The sequence below is a fragment of the Microtus pennsylvanicus genome, chromosome 9, assembly GCF_037038515.1.
Source record: "Microtus pennsylvanicus isolate mMicPen1 chromosome 9, mMicPen1.hap1, whole genome shotgun sequence".
NCBI classification, from domain to species: Eukaryota; Metazoa; Chordata; class Mammalia; order Rodentia; family Cricetidae; genus Microtus; species Microtus pennsylvanicus.
In genome coordinates this window covers 11,679,914-11,697,805 of record NC_134587.1, presented here as the reverse complement: position 1 = coordinate 11,697,805, position 17,892 = coordinate 11,679,914, and the positions used below count along the sequence as shown (strand labels likewise).

At 47.5% G+C, this 17,892-nt stretch overlaps 1 protein-coding gene across 1 annotated transcript in view; it reads right to left on the bottom strand.

Annotated features, from left to right (window-relative positions):
* Slc25a12 (solute carrier family 25 member 12) overlaps positions 1-17,892 on the bottom strand; it is a 71,786-nt gene continuing 53,894 nt past the window's right edge. Inside the window, exons 10-18 of the mRNA XM_075984912.1 lie at positions 16,946-17,027; positions 15,231-15,389; positions 12,209-12,261; positions 11,906-11,986; positions 6,735-6,875; positions 4,897-5,035; positions 3,071-3,229; positions 2,857-2,947; positions 1-1,081 (exon numbers count right to left, since the gene is read on the bottom strand). Coding sequence (XP_075841027.1) covers positions 883-1,081; positions 2,857-2,947; positions 3,071-3,229; positions 4,897-5,035; positions 6,735-6,875; positions 11,906-11,986; positions 12,209-12,261; positions 15,231-15,389; positions 16,946-17,027 — 1,104 coding nt within the window. The 3' untranslated portion in view covers positions 1-882. The remainder of the gene's footprint in view (positions 1,082-2,856; positions 2,948-3,070; positions 3,230-4,896; positions 5,036-6,734; positions 6,876-11,905; positions 11,987-12,208; positions 12,262-15,230; positions 15,390-16,945; positions 17,028-17,892) is intronic.

Sequence of the window (17,892 nt, the reverse complement as noted above, 5' to 3'; positions counted from 1 at the left end):
GACATTTTGCTTTGCATTTATTTTTGATTCGTATCATACCATACGGAGGGAAACTTCCAAACTTTGCTCTTTCAACATCTCGGCCTTTACCTTGCTGCACAGGAGGAAAGCAAACTAAGGGAGCCGAGCTGGAGCCCACCCTGCTTCCGTGTGTGTGTGTGTGTGTGTGTGTGTGTGTGTGTGTGTGTGTGTGTGTGTGTGTGGACAGGAGCAGCCTCTTCCGGTTGACAGGAAATTTGCACTCCGCAACAAACGACTGGAAACACACGGCGCACACAAGTCATCGGCTGGTCCTCCGGCATCCACGGGCACGCGCCGTTTCAAACCTTCTCTTACTCGATGCCGCGAGCATCGTTTTGTTCTACCTGTTATCAGCAAACCCCTTCCTGTTCCAGGATGGAACGCAAACTGGAGTCGGATACATTCAACGCTGAAGCTGACTTCCGCAAGTCACCAAGAGGAGAATGGGTTTAACTTTAGTACATTTATTCTTACATGATTCTTAATAAAACACTTTCAAAACATTCTGTACAGTTCAAGCCACTGAGAACTGCGTTAACATTTCTATAAATGTGATTCGTTGGGATGAGGTGCCAAGGTGTCTCTGTACAAAGATGTACAATATGTACAGTCACTGGAGGGGCAAGCTGTGCGAAGCAGAGTCTAGAACACGGAATTCATGCCAAGGCTCAGAAAACATTTCAACAGATAAGACTAAAGCTTGAAACTGCACTGTGGTTCTCCCTGGGCGTATGATCGCTTTATAAACAATACACGTATAGGTCGCATAGAAAGTGGTTTGACCTCAGCGCAGACAGAACGATGCAGCTGACTGGACACGGTACCGGCCGTTCTCCTGGGCCTCGGTCTGCAGTCGCCACGTCATTGAGTTGCTGCCGCTGTCTTGGGCTGAGCCACGGCTACGCTAGGAGATTTAAACTTGGGGAGGTAAAGGCCAAACTTGTTTTCGATGCCAGCAAAAGTGGCTGTGGCAAGTCTGTAGCCACCAATGTGATCGGGGTTGGCGGGAGGGAGGTCTGCGATGCGTGACTTCGGTGTCGGATCTGAGCCCGAAGGTTTGCTGTGGACAGGGAAAAAGCAGAGAGCTCAGGGCTGATGGAGGCGAAGGCAGCTGACATTGAGCATGGATGGTGGGGGGCACCACACACCATGAAGAAGCTGTCTCAGCTCTCTCCATGTCCCCTCTTCTGCATAAATTGTGAGTTCCAGCCAGGCGGTGGTGGCGCACACCTTTAACCCCAGCACTCGGGAGTCAGAGGCAGGCGGATCTCTGTGTGTTCGAGGCCAGCCTGGTCTACAAGAGCTAGTTCCAGGACAGGTTCCAAAGCTACAGAGAAACCCTGTCTTGAAAAACCAAATAATAAAAGAAATGGGTTTTTTTTTGTTTTTTAAAAAAAGTTGTGATTTCCGGCCTCTCCACAATATTGCCTTCACAGATCTCGAATACAAGAAAAACGGCCCCACCCTCAGTGCTTATGTGCGTACGAGAGCTTGCTGCGGGAGCAAGTTCCGCAATAGCCGCTGAAATATCAGCCCACTGGGGCATGGTCTATTTCTCTTTAAAAAAGAGCAGCAAGCCTCAGCTTGCTCGCTTGGTTCCGGCTCTTGCTCCAGAGACTAGACTCCTTTCCTGACGGTTGGTGTTTTGTAAGTTTTACCCCTAAAATATATACCCCTTTAAATCCAAACTGGTGCGGGATTGTTTCATGCATTATGAGCTGACTCTCGGATGATAATCAGAAGAAAACAACAATAGTCTTTGGGAAGCTGGCTATGCGTGGACTTCTCTGTTTTCTAATTTGATGCAGGAGGCATGCATTAAATCTTCATAATACATTGATACAATTTAAAAGCTTCTTAAACAGTGGGCTCTTAAAATTTATCACTAAAAAAGAAACAGATTTAGTTCTTGCTTCCACAGTCTCTAAAGCTACAGAAAAGCCAAATATCAGTATTTGTGCAGTGGGATGATGAAATTGCTGCTCCTGCATCTTTTCTATGTATGGGTCCCTCCGCTACTTGGTTCAACTGCTCTTTTCCTACCAAGGCTTTCAGCGGGGGAGGTGCTCACGGGCTTAAGAGATGGAGTCTCCGAACAGTACTGGCACCTCTGCCCCGACCGCTAGTCACTGCTTGCTTGCTTGCCTTGGATACAACTTCCCTGCAGACTCAACAAGCAATTGCTCTTCTGCCTGGGGTAGACTCTGAGTGCTGAGCTTGGAGCAGCTCGGTTTGGGGCCCTCCCCCTAGCATGACTGACCCATCGGCGTGGCTTCTCTTTGAAACCATGTGCGGGAACCAGCAGTATGAACTTCTATGGACTAAACGATGGGAAATGAGGAACTGTCACCTCGGCAGCATGCTACTGCATGCTGGGTTGTTTCTGGGCCGTATTAAACAATCCAACTACTAACGACACAATCTCACTAGAAAAAAAAAAGAATAACTATTCGCCTAGCATTTCCATTCAATACCTCCCTAAAATGTCCCAATAGCTGTTGAATACTATCTGCCGAGTCACTCTGATATGGTAAGGTCTGACTCTAACATGGGAACTTTTAAAGCCTGTTGCTTTCCATATACTGGGTTTACAACTGCAGGCCAGAAGAGGGCACCAGACCTCATCACAGATGGTTGTGAGCCACCATGTGGTTGCTGGGAATTGAACTCAGGACCCTTGGAAGCGCAGGCAGTGCTCCTAACTGCTGAGCCATTTCTCCAGCCCCATATACTGCGTTTAAAGGACTTGGTTGCATCCATTTTCTCAGCATTCCCCAAGAGGCTCTGCGAACAGAGCAAGCACTGGTCTGGGTTGGGTGAAGTAGATGCACTTACAGGCCTCCGAAATCGATGTAGAACCACCGCTGCAGAAGTTCATAGGTGACCAGCGTGACACCAAACTGAGGGGAGGACCGGAACACTCGAGCTGGAAAACACCGACAGGGGAGGGCAGACTTAACACCAGGATGGCTGTGCCAAGGCTACCGCTGAGTGACCAGGGAAAGACGTGAACCGAGACAGCCACTCCGGAGGACCCCCCAGCAGCTACCTGCAGTCCCTTTCCAGAATGCCGATGGCCCTTCTTCCCGGAGAATCTTTCGGAAACAGTCGATGACCCCGCTGTAGGTTGTCTGACCAGCCCGGGCAGCCACTTGCAATCTTGTCTTGATAACATCAGCAGGGGTCACCAGAGAAGCAGCGGGCACACCTGGGAGGAGAAAGCCACATTTAATTCATCCTCAGGATGTCATACATCCAACAGGACAATCCACAACTGTGACCACAGGGAAAGCCAAAGTTCCTTAAACAGGGGCCTAGGCACCGAGGGAAGGAGGAAGTGTCCCCTAGCCTGCTAGTTGCTTCTGCAGAATTAGGGAGAAAATGTTTTGTTTTTCTGTCTGAATTAAAGAAATCTTTCTTGATTCAAACACATCCCAAAGAACTAAACGTTATAAATGTAATACCATCCCAAAGAAAAAAACGTCATAAGTGTAATAACAGCAACAGGACAGTTCCCATGCTCCTTTTCCATTTTTCATCTTTAAATAAGACACAAGTATTTTCATATATAATATGAGAGGACATCGATTTAATGACCCACGGAATGTATGTGGCACCAAACCGTAGTGGTCTTGGCTGTCTCTTGCCAGCCACACACTATAGGGGTGAGTGTGAAAAGCATCAAAACACTTGCCAGTGTGACAAGAGCAAAGTCTCTTGTCAGTGCTAAGGGAGAGGTGACTGACCCTCCCTTCAGACCTGTTCACGTCACAGAAGTCATTACAACTCTTCCAGTTAAAGAGTAGCCAGCGAGCCAACACCCAAAGGCCGCTCTTCTTTCCCTGTGCTGCAGCTCCCTGGGGTCACCTGAGATGCAGCAGGAGGAGGAGGAGGAGGATACAGAAGACTGGATCTCTCAAGTGTAGCTTTTGTTCATAAAACAGAACAGACCTTGAAGGAGGAGCAGCCTTCTTCAATTTAGCCTAAATATCACTGTCTCTTCACTAGGCAAATGGAGCCGGTGGCCCCGAGGGGGCTTGGTTAGAGAATGAAGCCAAGGCTCCCCTTAAGAGTAAGAAAATGCATGTGTACATGCATGCACAGACACATTCAAACACCACCCCCACCCTTGCTGTGAGTCAGAAGGAGCATACTGAGCCCTTCCTGACTGCCACGCTCCTCTTCCTCATGGACTCTCATCTGGTGTCTTAGACCTGATGAAGATGTTCATGTTATCCATCATCTGAGCCTCCACTAGGAGGCCAGATGAACGTGACGAAAGCCCTACCCTCCGAGGCACTCAGCCTACTAGAGAAGCAACCATTAACCAAACCGAACGCTGAAGTCAGAAAAAAAGACGAAAGAGTTGAGGACTGAGGGCAGTTTGCCGCGGGGTGCCGCTGTGGTCTGAGGAGAACTGTGGGAGCAAGACAGATAGCTCCGTGAAGCTCAGCTTCTGAGCCAAAACAGGAAGGTTCCTCTCCACAGGACAAGTACAGGGGCAGGCAGGGCCTGAACATCAGCACTGACTGGATCAGCAGAGAAACTGATCTGCCAAAGACCTTCAACCACCTCAGTTGGCTGCACCCAAGGTTTCAGGAACCCAGGAGGTTAAGAACCGTGTTAATGATGAAAGCCCAATTTAGATGGGCAGATCTAATTTGGCTCCAAGTTGCTAAGCTGCATTAAGTTGTTTATCCACATTATGCAAATGTAATTAACTCTCAACAGAATCCTAGCATATCCCACAAAGGAGCAAAGGCGGCTCTCTCCAGCTAAGTCAGATCCCAACAATAACTTCCAGAAAGAAAGGGCGAAGCCAGAGACTCTGGACTTCTTAAGAGAATTCTTTGGGTTAAAACGGTCCGTGGTTACCTGCTATGGCTCCAGCGGCTAGGAGATTGATGCCTCCCACGCGTCCGCTCTCATCAGCCAGAAGCAGTTTGCAGTGAGCGTACACAGGAAAATAGATGGCGGAGAAGGGAATGTCTCGGAGGAAACACGCTTTGGCACCCTGTCACACGGTGAGGAAACAGTGAGAAACAGTGTGTAAACAGGGTCTGAATGGCCGAACAGGAAGCGGGTGGCAGGCACCGGTGACAAGCAAGCTGAGATGTCCTTCAAACAGCATTAGGAGTGATGTGAGGAGAAGTAGGCCGGGAATAGCGGTACAGAGCAAGGACGCATGGCAGAAAGCTTTCCAAAGGAAAACGGGTATCCAGGCTAACCCTGGCGACTGCAGCACTCTGGCGACGGAGAGAGCTTTCTAGCGTTCCTAGGAGTGCTAGACTTAGGGTTTGAAATTTTCATTTGTTTTCTATCGTGGCGACCACACTAAAGCGCGGTACAGCGGCGATCATACTTAAGCGCGGTACAGTTAACTCCGAGGGCACTCTGCTGCAGGTCTCTGCAACTTGGCACTGTGTAACTGGAACTTTCTGTGCATTAAGCAAGGCAACATCTTAGGATTCATACGGAGTCTCAAACTTCCCAGGCTCCTTGACCTGCTCAGCTCTGCTGTGCGTGGGGGTAGGGAGCTTGAGCAGGGAAGGGGTAGAAGGGGAAAGAGCTGAGAGGAAAAACCCTAAAGTCTTCGTTCCACTCAAGATAGCCTGTCCCGGCCATGGAGAGGGCAGCGATCACCTTCCTCAGTGTTGCCAGCGACCCATGTCAGCCCAGGCCTGAAGTTTTGCCTCACAGACAAATGCTATACCCAAGCACTGGGTTCCCCAATGGCTCTGTTTTTATAAAAACGAAAACACCCAGGGACTCTTATAGGGTAATCCAGACTGAACCAATGTTTACACATTCTGCCCTCCGAGGTAATCTCCACGGATGGCGAAGAGGGTGGGCGGAAGGAACAGAGTGGAGGGAGGCGCTCGGTAAAGACAGACAGGCCCGGCAGCCAGGCTCCTGGGCACCCTGTGGCTGCGCAGCTCTAATCTAGACGTTTTCTAATTTCTAATTTGCAGTTGCAGAGGTAAATTTACACATTTCAGCGGTTATGGATCCACAAATAAATTCAGTGCTGTGGAAACACAGTCCCCTATAGGGGTGAAATTTCCGCATCTCCCCTTCTACCAGGGAAGGGAACAGAAAGAAAAACTCTGCTAGTTAAAGAAAAACACCGGCTTCTGCTCCATTACACCTGATCAGCAGTGATGGCAGTAACGGTACCCGCCGGGAGGAGTCCGTGGACTGGCGTCCTGTGCAAGAACGCCCTGTTGCTGTTGTATTTTAATGGAATTCATTATTGACAAATCCTCCCACTTAACTGCTTAAAGGCTCAAATCCTGTCCAATCCTACTATCTTCTTTTTTAACCATGGTCAGATGACTAAGACAAGAGAAGCCCCTCCTGGTACAACAAGAGAAGTATTAAGGCTCAGAATAGGCCCAGGATTTCTCTGCAGCCCCCAACCCATCCTGAGTACCACAGAAACGTCTCAAGGCCCCGTGGGATGAAGGTTGTGAGCCGGAAGAGATGCCCTGCATGCAGTTCCGTAGAAGCTAAATCTGACGACAGGAGCTCTCTTGTGTATATCCTGCCATCTTTACCCAAGGGCACTGGCTTCATTTGGGTCATAGGTCACACTGCCAGATAAGGTCGCTTCTCAAGCTGGGGCTGGGGATGTCATCTGGCTTCTACGTTCTTTCATGTTTATACTGTGTGCCACAGCTTCTCCACTCAGCTAGCCAAAGAAATCAACCTACCTTGTACAGCCCAAAGAGTCCCAGGTCCTGAAGCACGTTCAGAGCGCTGACTCTGGGCCCCGTGGTGATTTCTCCCGCCACCTGCAGGCGGATCTTCACGATCTCCAGCGGGTTGGTAAAGATGACCTGCGAGCCTCCAGCCTGCAAGCAAGGGAGACAGACAAGCTCTCGACACGTCGGAGCTGGACTGGGGGTGTCCAAGAAGGAAAAGCCACCGATGTCTTCACTTTACACTGGGGAAGGAGAGGCTCACATGTGCTCAGTGTGAGAGATCTCATGAAGATACACCTCATGTCAATCTCTCTTTAGGTTTGGGGCCAGCTGAGGCAAGGTCTCACTCAGTCTGTAGCCCAAACCAGCCTGGGAGTAACTCATTAGGTTGCTCGGTCTAAGCTAGAATTCACAGCAATCCTTCTGCCTCAGCCTGCAGGGTGCTGGGATTACAGATGTGGGCCACCATGACCGGACTTCGGTTTATTTCAATTTGAAATGTCAAGACCATTCTCCTTCAGGGATCACCTCAAGCATAGTCAAGACAACAAAATCAATAAACCCAACTTGGAAAACAGAAGGAATGAAGATGTAGGTGGTAGGCTCTGGGTGAACGGAAAGCTCTGGAAAGATCCGCAGAGCGCTGTCTTCGGTCAGTCAACTTGCGGAGAAATGAACACAACATTAGCCCCATGGAGGTGCCTTTATAGCCAGACTTCTCCTCTGAGTCCAATTCTACACTCTATGCGAGCATGCTCAGAGCTCTGGGCTGGACCAGCGACACCCACACAAAAGGAAGGAACCTGGGAAGGCAGACTTTAGTATCATTCCAAGACAAAACCGGGGGGGGGGGGGAATCCAAGACAGAGCTGGAAAGCGGAACTCTGAGTCACCCGGAGTGTGACACCCTCAGAGCACAGGCACAGTCCACACTCTGGGGTGAGCATCAGATTTGATCTTCAAATAATCGGAGTGTGTTTGCACCTGAAATCTGCCAAGTAGTAGAGGGATGGGAAGAATGTTAAAAATAACTGCTACAACTCGTTTTTGGGTTTCTGTAATATAAAGATGAGCATGTGTCCATGATCACACAGATACACACACATAAAATATATATCATCTCCCTTCATAAAGCGAAGAAATCTCATTTGTGCCATTTTGTCTTAAACTACGGCTGTTTACGTTATATAATCAAAACTATATTCATACAATATTCATAATCGTAATGGTATCCATATAATCATAATCATCACATAGTCGTAACTCAGCTGCAGCACATGTCCCTGTACACATAAGAAGTGTGCTTCTTATATAAGAAGGGGCAGTTCTACAGGTGTCCAGATGTCATCTCGGACCTCCGCCCCTCCTCCTCCACATCTGCTGATCACCCTCCCTGACCCCCTTCCAAAGGACAGCAAGGTGGCTCCTAACCACTCTGGGGCCACACTTCAATGCCTCTGGTTAAATCCTGACCCTTCAAATACTCACAACTCTGAACACCACACTGGCCCTGGATTCCTCTCCTCCTCTGGGCAGCTGACTGTCCTGAATCCCCCAGGGAACTAATCCCCTTTTGTCCCGACACAGCACAGACCACCAGCAGCCACACAGGTCCCCCAACAAGGATGCGCTGCCCCATTCTCCATGCTGATTTGCCAGGATTTCTTTCTTTCATAATCTGCCACACTGCAGGCAGAAGGGAGCGTTTCAATGTTTCAGTCTAAGCAAACAATACTGTCAAAAGGATTGAAAAATTATGTGAAAATGATAATCCGAGTAATTACTCCTGGAGCTAGAATTAAAGACCAAGCCAACTGAAAAGTTTACTATTTCCCTAAAATCGCTTTTTAAATAATGGTTGTAAAGACTGTATTTGGGGAAACATTCTTTATATTCTAAATTAAGGCAGATTAAGATAAAAAAAGAAAAGAACTACATTTTTATCATAATCCCCCGGATTTACCACTACCAGTATACCAGCCTTCAGGTGCTCAGTGTTAAATACGGATATTATGTTTAAATAAACACAAAGTCCTTTCGTGGTGTTTGGTTTGCTTGTTTGGCTGGTTGGTTTTTTAAGACAGGGTTTCTCTGTGTAGCCCAGGCTGGCCTTGAACTCAGGGATCTGCGGCCTCTGCCTCCTGCCTGTCCCTTTACAGTTTACCCTCTGGTGAGCTATCACATCCCACCTGCCTGCCCCCAGCTCCCTCCCCTGAGATTCTCTTCTCTCATCTGATGCTCTTAGACTGCAGCTGACCAAGCTGTGCGCGCCTACAAATCTCGCAGTGTACAAGTGATACGCTTTCTTTAATATGGCAGAGGAAAGGAGCCAGCAGCGCACGTTACACCTGCAGTCACATTAATTGTTGTCTGCATTGAAGGTGAGCATCCCGGCACCCATAGGACACCCTGGGACACAGAAGCCAACTGTCAATGTGGATCTCCCAGCAAGGGAACGTGGCAATCAGCCCTGTGTAGTATGGAGCTTTAAGGAGAACTTCTCTGTTGGTTCAATAATGCTTATTTGTGTTTTTAAAATTACTTAACATTCTTAAACTTTAAACACTATGTGAGTCACCATACCCAGCCTCACCACACATGTGTGAGAACTGACTGTGGTGGGGCCAGTGAGATGGTTCAGCGGGCAAAGGGGCTCACAAGCCAGCCTGTCAACCCGACTGCCATCCCGGATACCTACAGGGTGGAAGGAGAGAACTGACCCCAGCAAGGTGTCCTCTGTTCTCCACCAGCACACACATGCGTGCGCACACACACATACACACTCACACTCGCATGAATGTCACATGCATGCACACACATGCATTCACTCACACACATTCATGCTCACACATGTACACTCAAACATGTGCACATGCACACACATGCATTCACTCACACACACTCATGCTCACACAAACACGCATACTCACACATGTACACATGCACACACATATGTGCACACTCACACACATAAGCATACGTACACTAAACGTAATGATAATAAAAAAACCTTAAACTGATCACAGCGCCAGGAGGACTATGGTAGAGTCAAGCTTCCTTGCATTGGGTCTTGGGCTGGAACCCTCACCTAACACACACATCCTGATTAAAAACACAGATAGGCAAGTCAGGAGTAGTGAATCATGGCTTTAATCCCAGCACTCAGGAGGGAGAGGCAGGAGGATCTCTAGGAGTTGAAGGCCGGCCTCATCTATATAAAGGGTTCCAGACCAGCCAGGACTCTATGGTGAGACCCTGCCTCACAACAAAAACAAAGAAAAGCTCAACAGCAGGACGTCTTCCTGCAGATCTGGAATTTTCACCCTGTTCTCACGGCAACAGCGTTCCCTCCCATCTACAAGAAACTCGGCCTGGGCCCTCGCTGATCCCTTTGCTGGGAAAAGCTTCCATTAGCTCAAATCTTTCCTTCCCAGTAACCTAGGTAGTTTTAAAACTGGGGAGCTGTGGGGAGAGCAACTGGGTATCGCTCAGTGGTGGTGGTAGAGACAAGGGCCCTGCTGACAAGTCTCATCATGAAGAAGCCCAGAGCAACTGCTCCCCCTGACCCCAGGGACATCTTCTCTGAATTAAAACCTCTAAGGTCACTGACCTCATCATCTCGGGCTTCGTGAGCAAGTGAGGTTTTCGCCAAAACCTCCGGCCAGTTCAACCAGGAGTTATTAACATGTTCAGGACCGAACTGAACTATGAAAGTCTCACTGGCAACTGTGAGGCGCACACCACACATAACATTTGCCGGGCTGCAAACTTAGATGCGTCGGTCGGTCTAAATCCAATGCCGTGCTCACACCTTAAACACAGACTAAGAATTGCACTCTCAGTCTCTGGCTTCGGAATCTCGGCCAATGACCACAACATAGTTATAGGCTCTTCCTGCCCCACTGCAGCTCCATAAGGAGGCTTCATTAAACTACAATGGCAGACTCGTTCCTACACATAAAACTGAAGGGCCCAATTAACCAGCCCCCTTGCACTCAGAGTTCCAGGGGGAGAAATGGACAGTAACTCAACCTGCTCTTGCATTTCCTTTGATGCTTAAAAAAATAAAACTTAAGAATGTAAGAAGTCAGAAGGGGGCTAAAGAGCAGCTTCAGCTGTTAAGAGCACTTGTTCAATTTCTTGCACCCACGTAGTGGCTCACAAACGTCTATAACTCCAGTTCCAGGTGATGGGAAACCCCCTTCTGGCCACCATGGGCACTGAGTGCACACAGTACATGCACTTACATGCATGCAAGCAAAACACACATGAAATAAAAATCATACCTGTGTGTATATATATATGTATATATGTCTAAAAGATAGAGTTTCAGACATTTAAAAGAAACAAAGCTGATGATAACAATACAGATTATACAGTGCACACCTTTAACCCAGCATTTAAGAGGCAGAGGCAGGTGGATCCCTGTGAGTTCAAGGCCAGCCTGGTCTACAGAGCGAGTTCCAGGACAGCCAGGACTATACAGAGAAAACCCTGTCTCAAAGAAACCTTAAAAAAAAAAAAGGAAGAAGAAGAGGAGGGGGAAGGAGGAGGAAAGGAAGAGGAGAAGAATGAGATTATACACTGGAGAGAAGGATCAGCTAGCAAGGCAAAGCCCTAGGACCTGCTTTCAATCCCCACAAGCCACATAAAACCAAACGTGGTGGCCTGCCTGGGAATCCCAGTGGCAGCAGGGGTGGAGCCAAGAAGATCCCTGGGTTCACTTTCAGAAAAAGTAGCCGCAATTGCTGAGCTTCAAACCAGTGAGTGGTGGTGTCTCAGAGGAGGAGGTGGCAGCTCTCGGGAGGAAGGCAGCCAAGCCTGTCACATGCACATGCACCCATTTTCAAGCATCATGACTACAAGATTCCCCTCGGGCGATTCTGAGTTAAAGGGAAATGTTGGGCCAGCAAGATGACTCAGTGGTAAAGGTGCCTGCGGCCAAACCTGCAGCCGTGAGTTCAGTCCCCAGGACCCCCACGAGGGAAGGAGAGAACCAGTTTCTGAAAGCTGTCCTCTGGCTGTCACACATAAACACCAAGGTATGTACCCCACATACACACTGAAGAAATATGTAGTAAAACAAAATTTAAAGAGGAAATGCCACTTGCATTTCATTCCTACTTTGTAAAAGGGTTAGAGGGATATATTTGCTGCAGGAAATGGGGATGGGCACTTACACAGCCTCCAGCGAGGATTTCTGCCGGCAGTGGGATGGAGCCATCTCTTTTGGTAAATTTATCCCGGACAAAGTCATTAACCTAATTAGGAAGACAAGATCAGCTCATCAGAATCTCCTGCCATCTCCTCTGCATGCACACCCTCATGTTTCCGAATTATCAAACTACTTTTCATTTCACCAAATGTGTCCACATAGATGTGAGAATGCTTACACGGGCCTCGATAGTGTACCAGTCTCAACAGCATTGCTGCTGGCTGCACAATCTAAGGAAAGGACACCAGTTCCGCGGCAAGAAACTTACGGTCAGCTTAATGGCTTTTTCCGGTGCAACTCCTATCAGCTGGGGTATCAGACCTGGGTGGAAGGAGAGGATCTTTGTGTGAGTGGACAAGCCCAACAAGGGAGTGTTTCCCTCGAAGGTACCCACCAAGTACCTCAAGGTTTTCATCTAAATGGGGAAAAGATCATCCTAAATGATCATATATGTATATATATATATTCCTATGCATTAATAAATATATAAACCATACATATATACACAATTTACCAGTCATATATGATGTCATTTACTCAGAGCTATAAATGTTTCTTTTAACATCCTTAAAGATAAATATATAAATAAAACCTCGCTATCCAACGCCTTGCCTAAAGTACGCAACGGAAGAATGGAGCCTCTGGGTTTTCTCCCTCCATAACTGAATCTCCCCTGCCCCCAGCAGCAGCCCCGAACATCCGGATGCCTGTGCTGAAGGCCTGGAGAGAAGCTGGGGCAGTGGTGTGCGTTCAGCACAGCCAGGCTTTGCTATAGACTCCTTGCGGCACAAAGGAGCGAGGCTGCTACTGACTACCCGCTCCCGTTATCCTCTCTTCAGAGAAGCCCGGCGCTCATTTAATTAAAAGAAAGCCACAACTGCAACGAAAAAAAAATGCAGCTTTTAGTATCAGTTTGTGGGCATCGTCTATAAGCAAAAACATATGCCAATTATATTTTCATTTACTAATATCTGTCAAACTCAAGGCATTTTAGAAGACTCTGCTCAAAACAAAAGAAATCATTATGCTTAGAAAGCCACATTTCCCAGGCCGGCCGGAAACTGGAAAAGCACAGTCACGTGTAAGCCGTAGGTGCCCGAGAAGCTCAGCGTTCCAGCACTCGCGGGTTTACCGAGCTGCCGGCCTGTTTCTTTCTTCCTTTCCTTTTGCATACGTTTTTTAAAGATGCTAGCAACAAACACATCGTATAGCTTCAGAACCGGGGGAGTGACATTCCCCCCCACACGCTTGCTTGCTGCTCTTTCTTAGGCCTCCTTGGAAGGTGCCAGAGAGTGATTTTCCGGAAGTGGAGAGCCAGCAAGCAGCTCTGCAGACAGGCCACTGCCAGTCAAACTGAATTACCAGCGACAAACGCAAGCCCGCACACCTTCCACGGACTGAGCTGAGAGAATAAATCAGCAGATGGCAGTCTTCCCATGCTTCCTCCCTGATCCTCAGACCCGATTACTTTTAGCCTCGCTCGGGGGCAACGGTGTCAACGTGTGTATCTGTTTTACAACTTTACTCCCTAAAGCTTGTGGAATGTTAATAAAGTAGTGATTTGTGTTATTTTATCATTGCTGGCTGCAAAGAAATTTAGCGAATCTGTCAGCAACTCTGTCAGTCATCCGACAGAACAATGGGCCAGTTCTAAGCAATATATGACAATCTCAACCATCCCAGTGCTCCCAGACAGGGCTCCTACAATCATCTCAGACAAAAGTCTCTCGTTTAAAGGGCCCGTTTCATCAGCGTAGACCCTCAATAAAGTCAACGGCAGCCTCCCCGGCTTGCTATATTGCACCCGCTTAATTAATATGATAGCTCTTCCAAACAAAATCTTCTAGAAGTATCTATCTATTGAGAAGGGTATACATGATGTGGCTAGAGTTCTTCTAATAGTTCTCTGTAGACACCCTTTGTAACTTAAAACCACACTGATTAAGGGAAAGTTCATTATTTGATAATGAAAGATTGGAGATGTCAAAGAAATAACCTCAGTGCCATTCCACCGTGACTCCCCCATTATGTGAGATCTAGGTGTGAAGAGCTAAGTCCATTTAAAACAAGTCCTCACTGCCAGCCCTGAACACCCGGCACAGTAACCACTGTTGCCTCTGTAGTACAAGTTATGCCGCTGGGATTAGCAGAGCCAAAGCGATCTGAATATCTGAGCAAATTTCATTATACTCGCTCTCAGAAGCATACTCCATACAGAGGGCCCACAACAAACAGGCGAATGGCCTTCCTCGCCTCTAAAGGTGTCCACTCAAGTGCCTGAATACGATGCCAACTACAAGTGTTTCTTCTCTTGTCCATCCGTTCAATCCTAGTCTCTCTTTCCTAGGAAAAGCTCCCAGCCAAACAGTTCGACAGAGCTCACAAAGTGCAGGCGACTAGTAAGCCTGGGAATGCCAACAAACACGTACAGTAAATTACATAAATGCTGGGACTGGAGCATGGTGTTTCAAAGAATTCCAAGTGGCGCCCAAAGGGATTAAAAAATTAATCTCCCCCGCAAAGGAACCCTAAATTCTAAGGTGAAAACATGCAGATGAAAGCCATCCTCTCTCCAAGAAGGCAAGTTCCTACAAAGCCCACTGGGGCCGGGGGAATTCTACACGGGGCTGCAGCTTGGGATGCGACAGTCGGGCGCTCAGTAATAGTCACCACGAGAGAGAGGAACGCGGTTCTCTGCCTGCCACGGGGAGGAAAGGGAGACTGGCTGAAGCTTGAGGCCCTAAGCTTTCCCTGCCTTTTAAAAATTGAGTTCGAGACCAGCCTGGTCTACAAGAGCTAGTTCCAGGACAGGCTCCAAAGCCACAGAGAAACCCTGTCTCAAAATACCAAAAAAAAAAAAAAAAAATCAGATGACCCAATTGGAAAAGACTTATCACGGGTCTCCTTGGAAAAGACAGGGGGAAAAGGCATTTCTATTCAAGCAAGTGTATACCCAGGGTAAACTCACCTTCAAGTAGCACCTGGCTTCGATTTCACCGGGAATTTGTGTTAGTATAGCTCTCCTTTCTCCATCTCTGCCAGTCCGCGCCCTCAAAGAGCACGCTCGCATACGCAGGATTTGGAGCCCAAGGATTAAAAACGGCAGGAAGGAGAAGGGGACACCTGTTTGCACACTACTATTGAGAAAGAACGCAAGGCGGGAAGCTGAGCAAAGGGAGCGGGGTAGGGGCAGGGGAACAGCCCTATCTTGTCTCCATAACAAGTGACTTAAATCTACTGATGGTGACAGAAACATCGCCAGCTTCCGCGGCTGAGATTTGCTTACTCACCTCGGTAGAGTCCAAAGAAGCCCTCGTAACGCAACACTTTCTTAAAACAGTCGAAGCTGTTTTTGTACATCAGCTCCCCAACCACAGAGCCCGTGCCACGCTGGTTTTGCATCCGGGTCTTCACCAGATCTATGGGATATACTGCTGTGGCCCCCACAGCTACAAACAGAACAATATTTAGGGTCAACAAAAAGAAGACAATTAGCTGGAGCATCCGTTAGGACATCAAATCTCATCTCTGCAGCTGAGAAATAAAACTGTCTATTCTTACAAAAGAGAGCCGACTTATTACACGTTTCTTCTGCTTATTAATAGAGCCAAAAGGTGGCAGAATAGCAACCAGTGGGGTCCACAAACACCTCCTTCAAGGAACAACATAAGTCAGAGGCAGAGAGCTTACTTAGCGTGTGTGAGGCCCTACAAAAATAAAAAACTTTGATACCTTTGGTCTATGAGTTAGAAAGTAGATTCTCAAATCACCACCAACCAACATCAGAAAACTGGCCCTCGGTTTCCTTAACCTGACAGTAAGCTCTCATGCATGGGCACCGTTTCTTCTCATTTTCTATTAAATGCCTAAATATTACACCTGCTCCTCCTTCACAACTATGCAATAATGGTACGCAAGCTACGTGGTTGTAATTTCAAAGTTCAGTTCACTGAAACATTTTGGTAAATTAATCTAAGCTACAGCCATCTGGAGGAAAAATCCTTGACAAGATCCAACCCCTATATATAGAATTTGGTTGAAAATCAAACAAACAAAAACCTATAGTCACGCTTTAGAATTTCTTGGCGATTGAAATATTTCATAGGACCTAGAGTGCTCTATTTTTGGGCTGTTGAAACCCAGAAAACACTTGGCACTTTCTAAAACGGAGGCTGAAAAAAAAAATACCCTAGTCACCAGTTCCAGCTTGCTTTAAAAATTCCAGAGCATTTTGATCATTTTTTGGAGTTTTTTTTTTCAACAAAGCAATTTCAGGTTTTATACATTTTCTTTACAGATTATTGAAGTAAAATTATCTTGGACTGGTGAGGTGGCTCAGCAGGCAAAGGTGGTTGCCACCAAGGGTGACAAGACAACCTGAGTTTAATCCTAGACCCCACACAGTAGAAGGAGAGAACCAACTCTGGACAAGTTGACCTCTGACCTCCACACTGCACACCACGACCTGCACACGCTCACACACGCAAACACAAAAATGAAAACCTTTTTTAATGGGCTTTCTAATTTCTGCTGTGAGCAGAGAGGGAGGAGGGATTCTTTTTAGCAAATAAACAACATATCTGTACACTCTGAAGCCAGAGAAAGGAAAGAAGAATCACGAGCCAGCCAGCCAGCCGCTGTGATTCTCTGTGAGAGGTAGTTTTAGTTCACGAATTTCTGAGTTGGCGTCTCCGATCTTAGCTTCCTCCCTGCCCCTAGCCTGACCCCGTAAACTCCGTTTTTTAGTCGCCATTTTCCACGCTGGCCTTAACTGGCGTAATTAAAGTGAGTGCGGCGATGCATTCAGGCTCTCCCGTCACTACAGAGGTTTTTATGCTGAAGACAGACTGGAGCCAGAGGGCCACAGCCATGCTAAGACAAGCCCTCCTGAAATAAAGAGCCTTTGGAAAGCCTCACAGTCCTGACCCCAGGAACAATGAACTGCACCTTTGCCGAGCCGTCCCATCTGCTGGGATAATGTTACAGCAAGACCGGCCTGACTCACCTCCAGCGACCGAGCCCAGAGTGAACCTGTAAGCGGACTCCGCAATCTGGAGCCAGATAGGCCTGCCCAAGCCCGGAGATTGCTGCGGGGAGGAAGAAAACAGAAAAAAAGTGAAAAAGTGTTCTGCCGGGGGAGAATGCTACAGTTTGCCATTTTTCCAGGTTAAAAAAAGAAAATCTAAAACTGAAAGCAAACAGGATATTAGTGGTTTTTGGAAAATAAGTATCTCGGCGCTAGAGAGATGGCTCAGTAGTTAAGAGCACCCACTGCGCTTACAGAGGACCCAGTCTGGGTGCGGCCCACACGGCCTGATAACTTCAGTCCCAGGAAATCCCAGGCCCTCTTCTGCCCTCCAAGGGCAGCAAGCATGCACGTGGTACAAGGAATACATATGCTCTCCAAACACTCAAAAACATGAAATAAACTCAACAAACAAACAAAACCATACCCAGCAAAATATAGCATGACATTTTCTTAATTTTATACACGAACTGCTTCCGGGGAATACATTGTTATCCTTGAGAGGTTTGCTTGTTTGTACAGTAGTGGGGATTGGTTCCAGGGCCTCGTGGGAGCTGGGGCAAGCAATGATCACTAAGACCCATTTCTAGCCCACCCAGAAGTGAACCTCTTAGGTAAGCAAAAATACCAGCAGATGACATTTACTCCTCTCTAATGGACAATTTTAAATATTTTCTTGTTTTTAATAGTTGATCACTCATTCGTTCGCTGTATATGCGTTGAGGTAGGGAGGTGCATGCAGCCATAACTCACAACCTTCAGCAATCAGTTCTTTGCTTCCACCACGTGGGTTCTGAGGCTCAAACTAAGATTGTCAGGCTTGGTGGCAAGTGCCTTTACATGCTGAGTCACCTGACCAATCCCATTTATTACGTTTTCTGAGACAGTCTCAGACCCCAGGCTGGCCCTGAACTTGCTACATAGCT